This window comes from Rhineura floridana, chromosome 9 (assembly GCF_030035675.1).
Source record: "Rhineura floridana isolate rRhiFlo1 chromosome 9, rRhiFlo1.hap2, whole genome shotgun sequence".
Lineage (NCBI taxonomy): Eukaryota > Metazoa > Chordata > Lepidosauria > Squamata > Rhineuridae > Rhineura > Rhineura floridana.
The window spans coordinates 114,092,565-114,111,923 of record NC_084488.1 but is presented as its reverse complement, the minus strand read 5'-3'; the positions used below and the strand labels follow the sequence as shown (position 1 = coordinate 114,111,923).

General features: G+C 41.9%; 1 protein-coding gene across 2 annotated transcripts in view; it reads right to left on the bottom strand.

The window, feature by feature from the left end:
• The window catches only part of MOB1B (MOB kinase activator 1B), an 89,306-nt gene that overhangs the window by 19,902 nt on the left and 50,045 nt on the right, over positions 1–19,359 (bottom strand). For both annotated transcript variants that reach the window (XM_061583419.1, XM_061583420.1), the window contains 2 exons: positions 12,755–12,921; positions 48–141 (listed from right to left, as the gene is read on the bottom strand). In XM_061583419.1, the coding sequence (XP_061439403.1) occupies positions 48–141; positions 12,755–12,921 (261 nt within the window). The remainder of the gene's footprint in view (positions 1–47; positions 142–12,754; positions 12,922–19,359) is intronic.

Genomic DNA, 19,359 nt, shown 5'->3' with positions numbered 1-19,359 from the left:
TGTCTCATAGTTTCATGGTCACAGTTAAGCATAACTAGAATTCTTACTTTGGACCTGCAGACATCACTGGGCAGCTCTCTTCTGTGCAGAAGTCTGTAATAGTCCCATACAGCATGTTGATCTGGTTGAAGAAGTCAACAGCTATTTAAAAAAAACAGTGACACATTCTATTTATAGCAGATAACTACCAGACTGTGCAAAAAGTATGTTCATTCAATTGGAAATCTGACCATACACTGCTAGGCAGAGTCGCATAGGTTCTCAGCAAAACTTAATTGTGGTCGATATGTTAATTTACAGAAGAAATGCTGATCAAAAAACAGAGAGAAACCACCAGAAAGACTCACAGCGCAAAATAAATTTACTAAAACAATTTTGAGACTATAAAATCTATGTTTATTAAAAATGGGGAAAAGGCAGTCTCTTGGCTTTCCATTCCTCCCAGTGAAATTTTATTCTTGGGCCCAAACCATCCATGACTGCTAAGCATACATCTGTCAAAGACTCACAATCAACCTAATTCCTTAACATGTTTTGCTACTTTGACATCCCTTGCTTGGTCTTTCCTTGTCAACAGCATCAGGCCCCTGCTGCTCTTAGGAGTACACCTAACTGAAGCAATGCTGGGAAGGCAAAGTTCTTTCTGTTCACTGGTATATTATTTATTTAAAACATTATCCATATCAGCCTTCATCAGTAATACTACCAGGGAGATTCACAACAATAAATATATTTCTCATAAAAACACCATATTAAAATACAACAGAATTCAAAACCCAAAATAAAAACAGCCCAACCAGCAAATGCCTGGAAGAATAAAAAGGTGTTTAGCATGCATCAAAAAGTTAACAAAGTCATGCTTGCCTTATTTCAGTGGGGAAATGATTCCATAAAGTGGGTGCCATGACAAAAAAGGCCCTCACCCTGGTAGCTGCTAAGCTGAATCTCAGCAGGGTGTGGCACATCCAGGCAGGTCTCATCCAAAGATCTCAGTTTATGGGCAGATTTATACAGGAGAAGGCATTTCTTCATGTATTCAGGTCCCAAGTTGTTTAGGGCACTTGAAGTTCATAAAAGGACTTTAAACTTGGCTTGGTAGCAAATTGGCAGCTGCTGCAGTACTTTCAAAAGTGATGTTACATGCTCACGGTAGGCTATCCTTTTCAGCAGCTCCTGACTTGCAGCTTCCAAATCAACCTTAAGGGTAGTCCCCTCATAGAGCACACTATAGTAGTCCAATATCAAAGTTACCAAAACATGGGTCACCATGGCCAGGCTATCTCTGTCCAGGAACAGTTACAGCTGGCACACTAGCTGAAGGTTGCAAATGGTGCTCCTAGTCACCATGGTCACTTGAACCTCCAGTGACAAAGACAGATCCAGAAGCACCCCCAAACTACACACCTGTTCCTTCAGAGGGAGTGCAACCCTGTCCAGAATAAGCAGCTTGCCTAATTCCTAGACACAAGAACCACCCACCCAGAAACCTTCCATCTTGTCAAGATTCAGTTTCAATTATTGGGCCCTCTCACCCAGCATCCAGGACCTGCACAGCCATGCTCGACTCAGATGTAACAGAAAAAGAGATGGGGGTCATCAGCATACTGGTGACACCTCACCCCAGATATTCTAATGACGGCTACCAATGACTTTAAACAGCACTGGGGACAAGATGGAACCCTGTGGCATCCCACAGCATAACTGCCAGGGGGCTGAGGTACAGCCATCTAATGCTATTCTCTGAATCTAGCCCTCTAGGTAAGAATAGAGGCACTGCAACAAAGTCCTCCTATTCCCAACCTACAGAGTGGGTCCAACAGGATACCATGGCTGATAGTATAAAAAGCCACTGAGATGTCAAGGAGAAGCAACAGGGTTGCACTTCCCTGTCCCATTTAATTTTAACCGTGTTACTAGATTGCCCTACCTCCAAGTCCTGAAAAACACTGAGCGTCCTGCGCCACAGAATTAGACCTTTAGGGCGTTTTCCCAGGACAAGGTTTGTGGCAGGCATCAACACTGACGGACAGGGCAAAATGCCAGTCTGGTAGAAGGTTAATAGCTATTGGCTTTAGAAAAAGCACACGCAAACAAAGCTTAGTACTTCCTCAAGCATTATATTTCTTTCTAAGGCAATCATAATGGTGGATTTGCACTGGCTTTGGTCTAGCCAGTCCTATCTTAAACTGGTTTCTCTTCTGCCAAATGATATGATTTATACTGTCACCCCATTGTAAACTGTATTGTTTTATTGATGTATTTTGAAGTATTGATGTACAACAACAACAACAACAACAATCATCCTTCTCTCTCTTAGACCTTCCTGAATTACTAGGTACAGGAGAGAATGGAAATCTCCTGGCCTGTCTGTGACTGAACTTCCAGAGAAAAGGGGGCCAGAAATTCTTCCTAATTCTACTGCTCTCTCATGCATAATCACGACTTCAATCATCACTATTATTATTCTCATTTGCATTTTAATTCTCAAACCTTTTGCTATAAAATAGGTCCTGGCCTTGTTCTGCTCTTGTGAATTTTCCATCCATTCAATACGCTGCTTTGCAAAGAAAAGTCTCATTGCACCAGCTCTGGTGGTTTACTTACATAATCAATAGTAAAGACAAATGTAACGAAACCACTTGTTGGAAACTGTTAGTAAATGTATTACAAGTTTGAAGGAGTTAATGGAATGCTTGGGAGTATGAGTGATGTAAGACTGCCAGGTGGAAGGGGGCATATGAGTGAGAGTCTGAATGAAAAGACAGTTGGTTTTGACAATTAGGAGGGTTTTGTTGTTGGGATTTGGAGTGGAAGGAGGGAGGTTGCGTTGTGGGAGTGAGCTGGGTGGACGAGGGTAGATTACATGTTAGTTAGAGGGGGGGTAGGACAGGCAGGGAAGAGAGAGACTATACATCAATATACTATTTAACATCTTGTATTTTAATAAAGTTATTTTGTTCATTTAAATTCCTGCATGTCTGCATAGTCACGTGTGCTACCATATCAGGGTCCTATTCAATTTCTGTACCTTCATTCACTGGTGATCACTCGTGGCCGAGTAAGATCGTCTTCCAAGATAAGGTCTTGAACAGTGGGTCCTTAAGTGATTGTGGAGGCCTATTCCGGATCCACACAGTCTCCCACGGTGAGGACATAGGTTTCCAGATGCACAGCAGAATCCCTGACTGAGGTGCTCGAGGTAGTCTCGGCTGTGCGATTGCTCTCCCCCAATCTTGTGGTGATGGGGAATTTCAACGTACATGCCGAGGCTGTCCTCACAGGAGCCCCTCGGGATTTCATGGAAACCATGACTTCCTGGGATCTGCACCTTAGGTAATATAGGGCCTACCCATGTAGCCGGTCATGCTCTCGACCTTGTGTTTGTCTCGGGAGGGGAGGATAGTGCTCTGAAAATGGGGGTGAATTCTTCTAACCCCGTGTCATGGTCAGATCACTATCTGGTGAATATAGATCTCTCGATGCTGCACGCCCTCCGCAGGGGACAAGGACCTATTAGAATGGTCCGCCCCAGACGCCTGATGGAGCCCAAAGGATTCCTGAATGCGCTGGGGGATATGGAGCTGACTGAAGGTCGCCCGGTCGAATCCCTGGTGATGGAGTGGAATAAGGAGATCGCCAGGGCGGTGGACCGGGTGGCTCCAAAACGTCCTCTCCCCCTGAACAGAACTCAGACAGCACCTTGGTATACACCACGACTGCGGGGTCTGAGACAGGAGGTGAGACGACTTGAGCGCCGGTGGCGGAAATCTTGCACTGAAGACGATCGGACATGGGTTAGAGCAGCAATAGCTGCCTACCAGGTGGCAACAAAGGCAGCAAAGAAAAATTTCTTTGCTGCCTCTATTGCGTTGGCAGAGTGTTGTCCCAGGAGATTGTTCCAAGTGGTCCGAAGCCTGGTTGGTCCAGTTGCTCAGGAACCCATGGAACATTCTAAAATCTCCTGTGATACTTTTGCTAAACACTTTGCCGATAAAATCGAACGTCTGAAGAGCACGCTTCTGCTCGCCGTGAAGACAGGAAGTGGGCCAGAGTCGGCCAGTTGCATTCCGGTCTGTTGGGATCGGTTTCAGCCTCTTCTCTCTGAGGAAGTGGACAAGGTGCTCTGTACTGTGAAGCCGACCACCTGTCTGGTTGATCCTTGCCCATCATGGCTCATCATGAGCTGTAAAGAGAGACTGGGTGAAGGGATCAAGGCAGTGGTGAATGCATCCTGGCAAGAGGGTGCAATGCCATCAGCCCTCAAGGAAGCGGTAATAAAGCCCATCTTAAAAAAATCATCCTTGGATCCCCAAGAGTTAAACAACTTTCGCCCTGTCTCTAATTTACCATTCTTGGGCAAGGTGATTGAGAGGGTGGTGGCTGCACAATTACAGACACACTTGGAAGAAACGGATTATTTAGATCCATACCAATCGGGTTTTAGGACTGGTCATGGTACGGAAACAGCCTTGGTCGCTCTGGTAGATGATATGCGGAGGGCATTGGATAGGGGTGAATACGCCTTCCTTGTCCTCCTGGACCTCTCAGCGGCTTTCGATACCGTTGACCACGGTATCCTTTTAAACCGCCTAGAGGGATTAGGAATAGGAGGCACTGTCTTGCAGTGGTTCCGTTCCTATCTCTCGGATAGGCAGCAACGGGTGGCATTGGGAGATGAGGTTTCAGACCCTTGGCCTCTTCACTGTGGAGTGCCACAGGGTTCTATCCTCTCTCCCATGCTATTCAACATCTATGTGAAACCGCTGGGAGCAATCATCAGGAGTTTTGGGTTGCAGTGCCATCAGTACGCAGATGACACTCAGCTCTATCTCTCCTTTACGTCCTCACCGGAGTTGGCTGTGAATACCATGTCCAAGTGCCTAGAATCCATAAGTGGATGGATGGGAGAGAATAGGCTGAAGCTGAACCCCGACAAGACTGAGGTATTACTTGTGGGAGATAAAAGGAAGTTAGGAATTACTGACCTGATGCTTGATGGGGTAAGTTTACCCCTGAAGGACCAGGTCCGCAGTCTTGGGGTCATACTTGACTCCCAGCTGTCCATGGAGGCTCAGATTACAGCAGTGAGCCGGGCAGCTTGGTATCAATTACATCTGATACAGAGACTGCGTCCCTATCTTCCTGTTCACCTGCTCCCTCAGGTGATACATGCCCTGGTCTCCTCTCGCTTAGACTACTGCAATGCGCTCTACGTGGGGTTACCCTTGAAAACGGTCCAGAAATTACAGCTGGTACAGAACGCGGCGGCACACTTGATTACGCATAGCCGTCGCTGGGATCATATCACCCCAGTGTTATTAGATCTTCACTGGCTACCAGTTGTCTACCGGGCCCAATTCAAGGTGTTGGTGTTGACCTTTAAAACCCTATACGGTTTCCGCCCAGTATATCTCAAGGAACGCCTCCAGAATCACCAATTGTGCCGCCTGACGAGATCAGCCTCACAAGACCTTCTCTCGGTCCCACCGGTGAGAACAGCTAAGCTGGTACGGACCAGAAAGAGGGCATTCTCTGTTGTGGCCCCCACCCTCTGGAACTCTCTCCCTTTCGATCTCAGACATGCTCCCTCCCTGTCCAGCTATCGCCGAGCCTTGAAGACCTGGCTGTTCAGGCAGGCCTACAAGATTGGGACAGATTAATTTATGTTCTGAATTAATGAATGGTTTTTTAGCTTAAAATTTGATTATGGTGATCTATATGTATTGTTTTTATTCTTGTTGTTCGTCGCCTAGAGTGTCCCTAACCCGGACAGATAGGGGGCTGAAAAATAAAATTTATTTATATATATATATATAAGATGGTCGTGATGAGGATTTGTTTGACATGCCTTCCGCTTAGTTCGTTTGTCCCATTCGCCCTGTATTCGTGCTTCTTCAAAGTCCATAGCACCTTTGATAATAGCCAACCTCCATTTCGGAAGTTCATGGGCCAATACTTCCCAGTTCTCAATGCTCATGTTACATTTTTTTTAGATTCGCTTTAAGAACGAATGGAATCTTTTGGTCTTCCGATGCTGAAATTAAACTGAGCTTTGCAAGTGCCGCATTCTCCCAAATGAAGCGTAGAGTGTTTGAGGATCAGGATATTTGCAGGGAGACTAAAATGCTTATTTACAAAGCCATTGTACTACCTACCTTACTATAGGCCTGTGAAACATGGACCATTTACAAACGCCACTCCCAGCTTCTTGAAAGATTCCAGCAACGCTGCCTCCAGAAAATTCTGCAAATTACTTGGGAAGACAGACAGACTAATGTTGGCGTTTGGGAAGAAGCAAAGACTACCAGTGTTGAAACAATGATCCTTCAACATCAACTTCGCTGGACTGGCCATGTTGTTTGAATCCCTGATCACTGTCTTCCAAAGCAGCTACTTTACTCCCAACTTAAGGACGGAAAATGGAAGATTGGTAGACAGCAAAAGAGGTTTAAAGATGTTCTTCAAGTGAATGTAAAAAAAGTAACATGAGCATTGAGAACGGAGAAGTCTTGGCCCATGAACGTCCCAAATGGAGGTCGGCTATTATCAAAGGTGCTATGGACTTTGAAGAAGCACGAATACAGGGCGAATGGGACAAATGAACTAAGCGGAAGGCACATCAAACAAACCCTCATTGTGACCATCTTCCATCTGGAAACCTATGTCCTCACTGTGGGAGGCTGATCCAGAATTGGCCTCCACAGTCACTTACGGACCCACTGTTAAAGACCTTATCTTGGAAGAGAATCTTACTCGGCCACGAGTGATCACCAATGAATTCCTGTACCTACATCCTATTGTGCTAACAGGGCATACCAGTGGTCACCTTTTGGGTGGAACAAAAAGTTGGAAGGGTTGAAGCTTGTGGTGCAGAGAACATATCTGATCTAGGCTGAGGCAAGCATCCTGCTGGGTGGGGATTTCCTGAACCAAGTGTGGGGTGTCAGGAGGGATAGTCCTTGGTGAATGGTGGGTTAGTGACAACAAGCAACTCCAATACTGATGCTATCTAAAAGAATTCTTTTTTTTTGGGGGGGAGAGATTTGGGGAAGGGCAAACATTGATAAGAATGTTGCTTCACAAAGTAATAGAATGTATCCTGTTCCATTTTCTGGTCATCTGGTTGTTGGTTATTTCAAGATCTCATTTACAGACTTTGGCCTTGAAAACATGAACAGCTGTGCAATTAATCTTGTTTTAGTTTGGCTGCATACAGAAAAGCAGCACTAAAGGATATGTGCCCTTCCACAGTCTAATTGAGTGATGTCTTGGAAGCCAAATTATGACAATTTTGATGTCACTGTCATTATTAAACTACTATTCAGATCATGTCCTCTTTTGGGCAAAACTGAAAAATCCTTACATGCCCTTCAATTCTAGTCAAAGAACATAGGAACTGAAGTTCCCAGATTCTGAATTATTTATTTCTTTTCACACAGCTGGACTCAAGTCCAAAATTAAATGAAAAAGCAACTGAATATTTTATAAACGATTGCCTAAAGAATTCTCATGTGCATTGCTGGTACTCTTGCCAAGACATAATTTTCATCATTACTACATACCAAAGGACTATGCCTCTGTAAGGAAGATCTGCATTTCTCCAGGGAAATGTACAAGTTTTATAAGCTATGCATAAATACATTTCCTCAGTTTTCTGTGTGGCTGTGTTCACAGGTACTGGTAGTCAGTCAACAACAAGCTTTACATCTGTAAGTATTCAGTGAGTGAAATGGAAGTTAAATAGGAATCTGTATTCATTTCTCATATGAGGAACAACATATATCCCTGCTCCTAACTGATTGTTCATGTGCACATTAACAGAGATGACTAGCTCAGCTTTTTGCCAGAGTGCTTCTGTTCATAAAGGAGAGCAAATACTTCCCTGTAGAAATCAGAGTAGAGGAAAACTCTGATATATCGTTACATGACTTCACTGAATCTTCTATACATCCTTCCAGGAAAAAGCCAGAATACAAGTTGATAATAATAACTCCTTTGTGTTGGAGAAGGCATATCCTCCTATATGACCCTTACATGAGTAACCAATTGCTTGTTCACGGAAATGCTGTCTTGCTGTTTTCAAAAATAAAGATAAATGGCACGTAGCTTATGGACTGAATTTAGTCCGAAAAGCTCCTTTCTAAAGGCTAATATGTTTCTAGTTCCCCGAAATGCTCTATTATCTCAAAGAATTAACAACAGGACACTGCATTTATGTTTCTAAATCTCACCATTTCCAAGGATCCTGGTCAGATAGAATTATTTACTTGTATAACAAAATTTGCCTGTGCCAGGAACTTGCCTCCCCCTCCCATTCAATTATTCCTAACAGTCTCATGCCAGACAGCCCCTTCTAGCAAAAAAGATATGAATGGAGGCAACTAACCCAGAAAACAATAAGGCAAGAAGCATGCCACAGACAGAATCTAGTGAAGTCAGGCAGGTAGGCATGAAAGAAAACAGGCAGAGTGACTGGCTAGACTGGAAAGCTGAGAAGAAGTGTGCAGGAATTATCATTATAATCATTGTTGTTATTATTTAATGAATTTATATCCAGCCCTTCCTCCCTAGCAAGAGAGGGTAGATAAACAGGGTCTATAAGATGCATACATATGTTCTGTGGCACAGAGATGGCTGTAGAAATTAATTTATGGATGGGAAGAGTCAAGAGCCAATCATGGTGAGAAGGAATGGAGTGAGGTAAAGCAGCATCAAAAAGCAATATATCTGGGGCCAGGAGATTCACCATGCCCAGCACAGCACCAAAAGCCCCAGGACTAGGTGTTCTCTTTGTTCCCGTAATATTTATGGTTCCAGTCCACCCTTTGCCATCAGTCATAACAGACTAGGCCACATCACCCAGATTATATTGTGTCACAGAAGGGTGACTTCTCTGCCGGTCAAGCCACCAAGGTGGCCGTGGATGTCATTATCTCTGGGTTTCAGTTTCCAATATGTAAAATAGGAATGTTGTTGGGAGGCTGAAAGTACTAAAAGGCTCCAAAGCATTTCTGTGCACTGGAATATTGCAGAAGAGCTGGTTTAATGAGATAATATTGTTTGTCTTCAGGTTTAATTGAACTTCCGCTTGATAGTCACTGAGATTAAAGGTAATGTGTCGGATACTTTGGCACTTAAGTTGGCAATTTATCCAATTGAAGAAAGCATAACTGAAACTAGACCAGACAGCATTTCAAAGAGCTGAAGGTGTTATGAAAGCAGTATTGTTGTCTATGGTGTGTACGCTTACCCCAATGGCGATGTCAGTGAACAGGTTTTGCTTTTTTTTTAGTGCTTAAAAACCAAATAAACCTGCAAAAATCAGTTTTGACCAGAAAAAATGAATGCATAGACCAAAGATAATGAGGTCTCTGTCAGAGTATGTGTCACTCATTTTCAAAACTAGTATCTGTCTCCAGGCTGAGGAGTACTTCTTATATCTGGACTAAGATAGTCATAGTTACTGACATCAACTTGCGGATCACAATCAACAGTGTGGGAGGAAGTTACAATGTTCATCAAATCATAAAATGATGTGCTAGCACTAGAAAAGGCGAATTTTGCAAGTGTCATAAAGAATTTCAAAACAACATAAGAGTCTGCTGGATCAGGTCAATGGCTCATCTAGTCCAACATCCTGTTCTCACAGTGGCCAACCAGATGCCTATGGGAAGCCTGCAAGCAAGACCTGAGTGCAAGAGTGCTCTCCCCTCCCACAGTTTCCACAGACTATGGAGGCAGAGCACTGCCATCATGGCTTGTAGCCATAGACAGTCTTCTCCATGTACGGTATTTGTCTAATCCTCTTTTAAAGGCATCCAAGTTGGTGGTCTTCACTGCCTCCTGTGCGAATGAATTCCATAGATTAACTATGCGCTGTGTGAAAAAGTACTTTCTTTTCTCTGCCTGAATTTTCCAACATTCAATTCACTGGATGTCCATGACTTCTAATATTATGAGAGAGGAAGAAAAACTTTTCTCTGTCCGCTTTCTTCATGCCATGCATTAGTTTATACATTTCTATCATGTCATCTCTTACTTACCTTTTCTCTAAACTAAAAAGCCCCCAAATGCTGCAACCTTTCCTCTAGGAGAGTTGCTCCATCTCCTTGTTCATTTTGTGTGCCTTTTGCTGAACCTATTTCAGGTTTACAATATCATTTTTGAGATGAGATGACCAGAACTGTACACAGTATTCCAAATACAGCTGCACCATAGATTTGAATAATGGCATTACGATATTGGTATTTTTATTTTCAGTTTGTTTCCTAATGATCCCTACCATGGAATTTACCTTTTTCCACAGCTTCTGCACACAATACATAGCAGATGTGTCCAACCTGATGCATCACAAATTGTGTGGGTCAACATCTTCATCAAGCTATCCACGACAACCAGAAGGTATATCAGTGTATATGTGAAATGTTATGATTTTATTATGAGTTTATGATGAACAAGTTTAAAAGCACAGGTCTCAATTCTAATCCTTGGGACTTTTAATGTCCCGCTATTGGGAGAATAAGATCTGAGACAGGGAAAAGCCTTCAATTTGCATGTGTGTGTGTACAAATGTGTTTATGGGTAGTAAACTCTTCTGCTTCCATTAAATGGAAATTCTTCTTTGTGTAAGAATCTTCTTTGGTTAGGAAATCTCTTCCCATGTACTCTCTCACACCTCATTCCTCATTCCTGCTGCCTTGCATTGTAGGATAAAAATACCACTTATTAAGTGCTTTCAAGTGTTCAAGCACTTCACACAGCATTGTGTGCAAACACGGCCAACGTAAGCCTTGTTTGAATGCTATGTGGATGGGCCCCAAGGCGCCAAGCGAAGCCTTGGACTACATGCTCATCTCTGCTGTCCTCTAGTGTGGCCAGAAGGAGGACTTCTGTAGAATTTCGTTTCACTTTTAATGAATCTCAGTTTAGTCTTATATGCAAACAAGGAATTCTGGTTTAAAACAAGCTCTGGCCAGTTTCATAATAAACCAACCTCAAACCATGTGTTTTGAAGCTGGATTATGAAGTTGTTTGTTTTAAACCAGCATCTCTGGTTTGTACTTAACACTATGCCAGAAGCGAAACTATACTTGGCAGACATCCTCCTCCTGGTCAGGCGGGAGGAGGTGGTGAAGGGGAGAGCAGAGGAGCCCAATGCTTTGCTTGGGTCTGTGGAGGCTCACCCATATTATTTATTTTATTTTATTTATATCCCGCCCTTCCTCCCAGTAGGAGCCCAGGGCGGCAGAACCATAGTGCAAAACCATGATAATGCATTACATGTGAACTGGACTATAATCTTGCAGTCCTTATAAACAACCCTTTAAGAGAGGTTGGTATTAGTATCCGCAAATTACAGCTAGAGGGGCAGGTAGCCAAGCTTGCTTAAGGCCACTTAGTGAATTTATAACAGAGGAAAGGTTCAGACCAGGATCTTCCCAAAACATAGCTCAACCCTTTAAGCCATTAGGCTATCCCAATATGCCTTTTTAAGCTTCTTTATCCAAAGTTGTTCATACAGTTTCTTTTTTCCCACAAAAACAAGAGACTGCTTATTTTATCAACTGATGTCTTAATTCAGCTGCGGAAGGGCATGACTGTACAACAAAACAGCTGTAGATGGAATCTGAAGGAGTCAAACCCAGTAGGCTGTTATCAGCTTTCAATGTTTGCTAAAAACAGTGATGGCATATCTCTCAGGAAGAACAGCTGAAATTGAAAGAAATGGCTATGGAAAATCCCCAGAAGATATGGCAAGTCTTTGAACCCAACACTTTTACAGCTGTGTTTGATAAACACTGTAAATCCAGTAGTTATGCTCCAAGAATACAGACAGACTCAGCTGGTGCTGTATCAGACCTACACAATTTGTGATGCAACATTTATGTGCAATACACACATCAGTTGTGTATTGCAGCTTGCCAGGGCCCCAATAGCCTCCCCCCCCTTTTTTTTTTACAGTCCTGGGTAAGGAGTCAACCAAACAAGTTGATCAAGCCCTTGATGAGCTGCATTCAAATTGGTGAGTCACACGATGTGCAGACCTGTGCTATGTAAACATTACCAATAGACATCTGCAAACCTACTTGCCAGCTCACCAGAGGTGAGTGCTCCTAACCGTCTAGCAAGCAGGATGCTTGGCAGCACATAAATCACTTCTCCAGATCTGTTCTGTAGTTGAAGAAAAGAAACAACAGGAGTCTCTGTTTTGCTGCTTGGAAGTTTCCTTGCTCTCTTAACTCATTTGCTAGGTATGCAGAAAGAAAGAGTTTGTCTCTCTCCTCAGCCCTCTAAATCAGCATGAGAGCTCAGGGGAGGAAGAGGGATTGGCTTAGTGTATTACAGTTTTCCCGAACATTTGTATACCCCTGTAATTTTGTAACAGTAGTTGACAGCACTAATGATGGCACACATTTTTGTAGCATCTCATACACAGGTTTTTTCCCTCCAGCATATTTACTTTGGATTTGATTGGTTTGCCAGCTGTTCTATATCATGCCAAAGATAGGCTGAAGTTAGCCATTAGCATAGTCTCTCATTTTTAAAAAAAGAATGCTTTCCAGAGGTAGGCTTGCAGCTACCGAGAAAAAATGTAATGGTTACATCCTGGTGTAAAGTATGTTAAACCTCTTACGCTGACAAGCCCTACAAAGCTCATTTTGTAGTACTAAAGAGGAAACACCCACCTTCAAGCATTTATCAATCTATAGTATTGCTCAAAAATCAGACGGGGGGGAGGAGTCATGTTACTTACTGTTCACTGCAACCCATTCATTTAGGTCCTCCCCTTCAGGCAGCATTACAGCCATGCGTAGGTTGCCACTTCCAAGAGTGGCCTCTGCATGTTTCAGGAGCTCATATTGATGGGAGCCTTCTGGAATATTCTTCTTTGGTTTAAAAGTTTTAGAAGAGCGGCTACCACTGCAAAAGGAGGAAAAGATTTTGGTTTCAGAAAAGCTTGTACACTAGGAAAAGGGGGAGAAACCATTTCACAACAGGGTCCCCCAATTTTATGTTAAAATTCTTATGAGTTAAAATGTCTTCCTCCCCACCCACCCTTCCCAAGAAGAGAAATAGGATTGTTTTGTGACTTTTGCATACTTTGAGGTGTGATGTACACCCCATCACAGACTTTTAAGAATGGAGATATGGGTGTGAAGGTTAGCAGAAATGAAGATTTTATAAACCTCCTTTACACATAGGCAGATAGCCAGTGTGGTGGCTGTGATCCTATGCTGTGATCCTGCCAGTCACATACAGCCCTCAGCTACATGGGACTGTACTACAGAGTCATGATTCCCATGCTGAAGAGGACATTATGTGAGCAGGATAATCAATCTCAGGATAAAGTAGGGACAAAGCTTCCGGAGCAGAAATGTTTGAGAACGCTTGCTGCCCTAGGCTCCTTACTGGGAGGAAAGGTGGGACATACATTTAACAAACAAACAAACAAACAAACAAACAAACAAACAAATAAATAAATAGGAAGAGGGCAAGTGGGAATAGAAAGCTGAACTCCAAAATAACATAGCAAACCCAGCTAAAGTAAAAGGTAACTGGCCTCAGAATTTCAAGATGTATATGTAATGGGTTATAGACCCATTTAGTTATACCTATTAACTTAATAAGGACTAGCATTGAATAGCACCCTATGTTTCTATATATCAAGTTTCAAAGACTATCTTGAAGATACGAACTGATTGCTAGCTTCAGTCTCTGCCTTTATGCATGTGCTTATCAATCTGATCTCTGGACGTCTCACTATCTGCGTTGCTGTCTGCCCTTTCATTTTGTTGTATTTGTTTTTAACAGGACTGATTTCACAGTAAAGGGCCTGGGGTAAAAATACAGCTCAGGTTTGCCACTCTCCCAATGATATTAAAACCTCAGCCATCTCAAGAAATCAAGAAATATTGTGGTGCTTTTAGAGACAGGCAGTGTAATTCAAATTGTTTACTGCTGCAATTCGGCAAAGCTGCCACCACATCTACACCCTGGCCTCTCACAGTAGGAGGAGGGCAGGCAGATCAAGACCAAGCCCTGCAACAGCTTCAAACTGGCATAGTGATCAGGCCTCAATTAGGTCTGATGCCAGGTGGCACCAGCTGTGAGAGCAGCTCAGGATGTGGATGTTTGGCAGGCATAAGGGCAAATGATGGCAGCATCCAGCAAAAGCAAGCAGAGAGATGCCTTTGCTCAATCCAAATCTCGCACAGCCCCGCATAGGGGAGGATGGTTGGACTGCAGCTTAATTGGTTTATGGTGGCATGAATAAAACAGGTTACTTTATTTCATTCATATCCCACTGTTCCTTTAGGCAGTTGAGAGATCTACATATGACTCTTATGCAGTCTTCCATCAAGACTCTGAAAAAGTTTAGACTTTTTCACTTTCATGATGTCACAGCATCATGTGTCTTCAGACCCAACCATCACAAGGCATTCGGTTATTGCTATAAAAGTTTATGCAAGTGTTTGAGGTTTCTTAAACATTGGGGCCTCCCTTCTAAACTTGATGTATCTTCTGGTCCCCACAAAACCCAGCAGCACCAGTTGATCCACAGGGAAGTGTGCAGAAATCCTTGCAGATAGTTATGTGCAAGCACCATTTTGGTGCATGCAAAAATTTATGAACTGGGGTAGTGATCCCACTCAGGCAATAGAAGAGAAAAACAGCAGGATCTCCCTTTTTCTCAAATCACAATGTGACAATGGGGAAGTGAGGTTACTCCCACAAATCCAATATAAATAAGTGAGGGTCCCTTATTAGGTATACCCAGATATTGACAGATACCATCAGCTTAAGCATCCTATCCGTTAACGATATTGTGGCCAAAAAGTTTGGAAATAAATCCTTTAACTTAGGAAGGAAGGCTTGCACCCACTTCTGCTTTGACGATAATCATATGGCTAACACATTAACAAGCTTGAATAATTACTTAGACTAAAAAAAACCCTCCAAAATTAGGACACAAATGGAGAAGTTGGCAATTCACAATAGGTAACACTCCCAAAGCCAATATCAAACACCCTGTTTGAGTGGGATCAATTTGTGAGGGGATGGTACATTGAGTGACACTAAATATATTTCCTTGCTGTGTTCTCTTCACAGGTTAATGGCTGCTCAGCTCTTCTGTTTTAAATCTAAGGAAGTACAGTCTTTGGACTAATGAGCAAAGTGCTGCAACATTTTAAACATTTTGGAGGTTCTCCCCAACCTTCAGATATAAGTGAGCAGGAGAGAACAAAAGTAAAACAGGATAGAAGATGTTTTAAATTGCCAGACTTGGATGGTGGTTAGCAATCTGGCATGAGAACAGAGATAGACTGGTCCTTATCCCATGCCTCTCATTCTATGCCATCCTATACAACTGCCACCACCAATTTTAAATAGTGAATCTTCATATCTAAATGTTAACTTGATGCTAGTAATGTGTATCCTTTCCCCTCTCTCCAAGTTACTTAACGACTTTAAAATAAGTGCTTTAGCATGCATTAATTACTACCAGGATACAGAGCAATTACATGGCTGGGCTGTTTTCTTGCCTGTGAACACTAAAATTTCCTGACAATGTATACATTTGTTTCCTTTAGCAAATTCACTTTTAGTCTCCTCTTTTCTTGGCAACATGACCAACTATTTAAAGGCAGATTGAAGATAGTTCTTAGGGTATGCCAACTGAATTTGAAGCATGATAAAAATGTTTCTGTTTTATAGTTGTATTTTATACTCTGATTATACACTGCTTTGAATTTCTAAGTAGAATGAAAGGTAATATGAAAATGTTTTTTAAAAAATAAAATATTGTATTACATTAAAATATTTTGCTTGGAGGTTGGTGGGGTTTTTTTTCCATTTCAGCTTAGATTCCATAGGCGTAAAAGTGAAGCTTAATGGCTATTGCAAACACAGATTCTATATTCAACTCCTATGTAAAGTTTTATAAAGATTTCACTGGCTCAGCACATCATGATAAACTATAGTTAATAGTTTGCCATGAATGTACTTTTCCGGGCCGTTTGTCTTTCCCGCTAATGCACACTGGAAACAAACCTCAGTACCTGGTTTAGTGTTACATCTGAACTAGGAATCATGATTTCTTTTGCTTCAATAAATCACACACACACACACAAATACCCTAGCTGCAGGTTGCATTTTCTTGGGAGCAAAACAAACCACAATTCCAGATTGAGACACAACTATTATGTCAGTGATTCTGGTTTCCTCCCCACAAGCACAGAAAAGCAAAGTGAACACTATTGGCCCTTTCATAGTAAACCATTAACTATGGCTCACTATGATGTGTATGTGCATGAGGCCACTGTAAGCCACAAAAATTACCAATTACTAATGTAATCCCTTGAATTTATACCTTTTAATCCATGGCATATGTGTGTTTTAATGAAAAGCATCCTCAGGAGGCTGCAGTTTTAAGTGGAGGAGCAATGATGGTGGGGGGAAGTGGATGCTTAATCCTTTCCCCACTAGTTGTAACCCACTTCATTGCTGCTTTCTCGTCCACAGGTTTCCAGGTGCAAGTTTACTCTCAAAAACATGCCTAGGAAATAGATGGCTGAGGGGTGGGGGAAAGTTACTCCAGAACTCAGCCACTTGAGGCTGCTTTTTACTTATATATATACACAACTCTCAAGACTTCATTGTATGCAATGGGTCATTTGTTCCTTGACAGCAAGGTAGCTAGAATCTTTTTCTCCTTAAGCCACAAGCAGTCTGACTTCACATAGCCTCTCCTTATTTTTATTAGAATTTTCATTGTACACAGATATATATTAAATTTGCAAAGGAAACGTGAATACTCAAGATCTCTTAACAGTAAAGCTATAATTGAGCTTGGTTAAATGATCTTGAATCTGTACTCTTGCTTAAAAATATCAGAAGCATCTGCTAGAAGGTTTACATAGTTCAGGTTTCTCTTTAAGAATCCCAGTAACCATCAGGTGTACAAAGGTCCACTGGAAATTGGCTAGTGCTTCATCAGTGGACCACTATCCGATTACCTTCTGTTTTAAGTTACCCAAATTACAATTCCTTTCAAATATTTGTTCCTTCTGTTCTATTCCTCACTGGGCCTGGATCCATTTTTACAAAGGAGTGGAACACACAAGGACCGCCTCTCCCCATATGAACCGACCCAGACCCTGCACTTATCATCAGAGGCCCTTCTTCGTGTGCTCCCTCCAGGGGAAGCTTGGAGGGTGGCAACACAAGAACAGATCTTTTCAGTGGTGCCCCCCCCCAGCTGTGGAATACTCTCCCAAGGGGGACATGCCTGGCACTTTGTTTACAGTTGGGCCCCACTCATACGGCGGGTTACGTTCCAGACCCCCGCTGAAAAATGAAACCCGCCGAAAAGCAGAACTCTGTCACTAAATGGCACCCGATAAACACTGTAAGAGCGGAACAAGCTCAGTATGAGTGGGGCCTTACTCTAACTGAAAACAGCCATATTAGCAGAACGCCGAAAAGCAGGCTGCCAAAAAGTGGGGCCCTACTGTATCCATCTTTAGTCGCCAGTCAAAGAGCTTCCTTTTCACGGAAGCCTTTGGGCCTTAAGCTGTGCTGTCTTAGTTTCTTACATTTGGGTTTTATGTTTTTATACTGTATGTTTCAAAATTTGTGATATATTGTAAGTTTTAAAATCTGTTTTATATTGTATTTTAAAAAATCTGTTGTAAGTCGCCTAGAGACCGCTGGAGGCAATGAGGCAACCAACAAATGAAACAAACAAATAATTTCTCAAGGAACAGTAACATTCAAACATACCCCATGTTCACCACAGTATAATCCTAAAACTGCAGGATATTGTAAGGAGTACCAGTACAACTTAGCTTTAAACAACTGTCGCCCTGGGCTCCTTCTGGGAGTAAGGGTGGGATATAGATGTCATAAATAAAATACAACTTAGGTTGAAACAATTGTCTTAACAAAATTCCAAATACAAAAGTCACAATTAAAACAAATTCTTTTCAAAAGAAGCTGATTCTGATATTGGTGGATGAGGGTAAAATAGTGAAAGGCTTCCTTTTTGGTGGAGTACAATATACACAGAAATCTTTAGCAGGTTGACTAGAAAGATGGTTTTGTTGCAAAGCAAGTTCAGAGCAAACTTCTTTTTTCAGGGATCATGTAAATTCATTAACTAGGCAAGATCTAGTGGGAAGGTTTCCCATCATTCCTTTATGATCATCCTGAGTAACCCTTACAAACACAAGAAAGTTGTGCAACTTACTGTGGGAAGGAAGCAATATTTTATTTATTTATTTATAAAATTTATATCCTGCCCTTCCTCCCAGGGAGACAAACAAAACTACTAAAAGCACTTTAAAACATCTTAAAAACAAAATACTTTAAAACATATTAAAACAAACCATCCAGTCTGTGTCCCCAAAAATGCAGAGGCACAAGCTTTAATGAGTCCACTTTTGGGACTTCAGAATAAGTTATTGAAGCAGTGCAATTTGATATAATTAATCCTCTGTGTAAAACAAACACAGTGCAATAAGCACATACAAACCAGTCTGTGAGAAACAGAAAGGAACAAGTCAACAACTTTGACAGATTCACCTGACGCATGGGTTGTCGGGTTCCAAAATCATTAATCAGGCTGCATGCTTTTCTACCTTCAGAGAGACTTTTCAAATATGAAGATGTACAGCTCTGGTGAATGTACCATTTATTTAATGAATTCACGTATTGAATTAAGTATACTGCCATTCAGTAAGTATTTCCACTGAGGCTCACATAAACATAAAACCCGACATGCATAACAAAAGCAGACAAAAATCAATAAAATAATAGAATTAAAAACCGCATTAAAATTATCATGCTTAAATTTCTGTTTATCTTACTGGAACCCAATTAAATGTGACTGGAATCCCAGTAGGTACCAGAAGCAGTGGAAACATGAGAGAAAGAGGTCTGCAGACCTTACAGAGCCCAAGGGTTGCACATTATATCTTTTGCAAAAATGGCTGCAAAAAAGCTTCTACTTTAATTGGAGCTGATGACTGGGTAGCTGTGGCAAAAATGTGCCAGTGCTCCAGGATGCATGCCAAAACATCTCACCTTGTCATCTCTTGATATCATAACTTGTTATTACAGGGTTTATTGAGATAATGCATGTATTTATTAAATATATATCCCGTTCTTCCTCCCAGAAGTAGCCCAGTGTACATACCATTAGCTAATTGTAATAAAGTACCTGTTAGTGCTTTTAAATTATGCTATCTATCTTGAAATCAGCCAATCAACTATGCTGATGGGTTTTCTCTTGATAGCAAAAGTTACTTGATAAGCAATAAGAAAAAAAACCCTATTTCTTGAAGCCTCCAGACACTC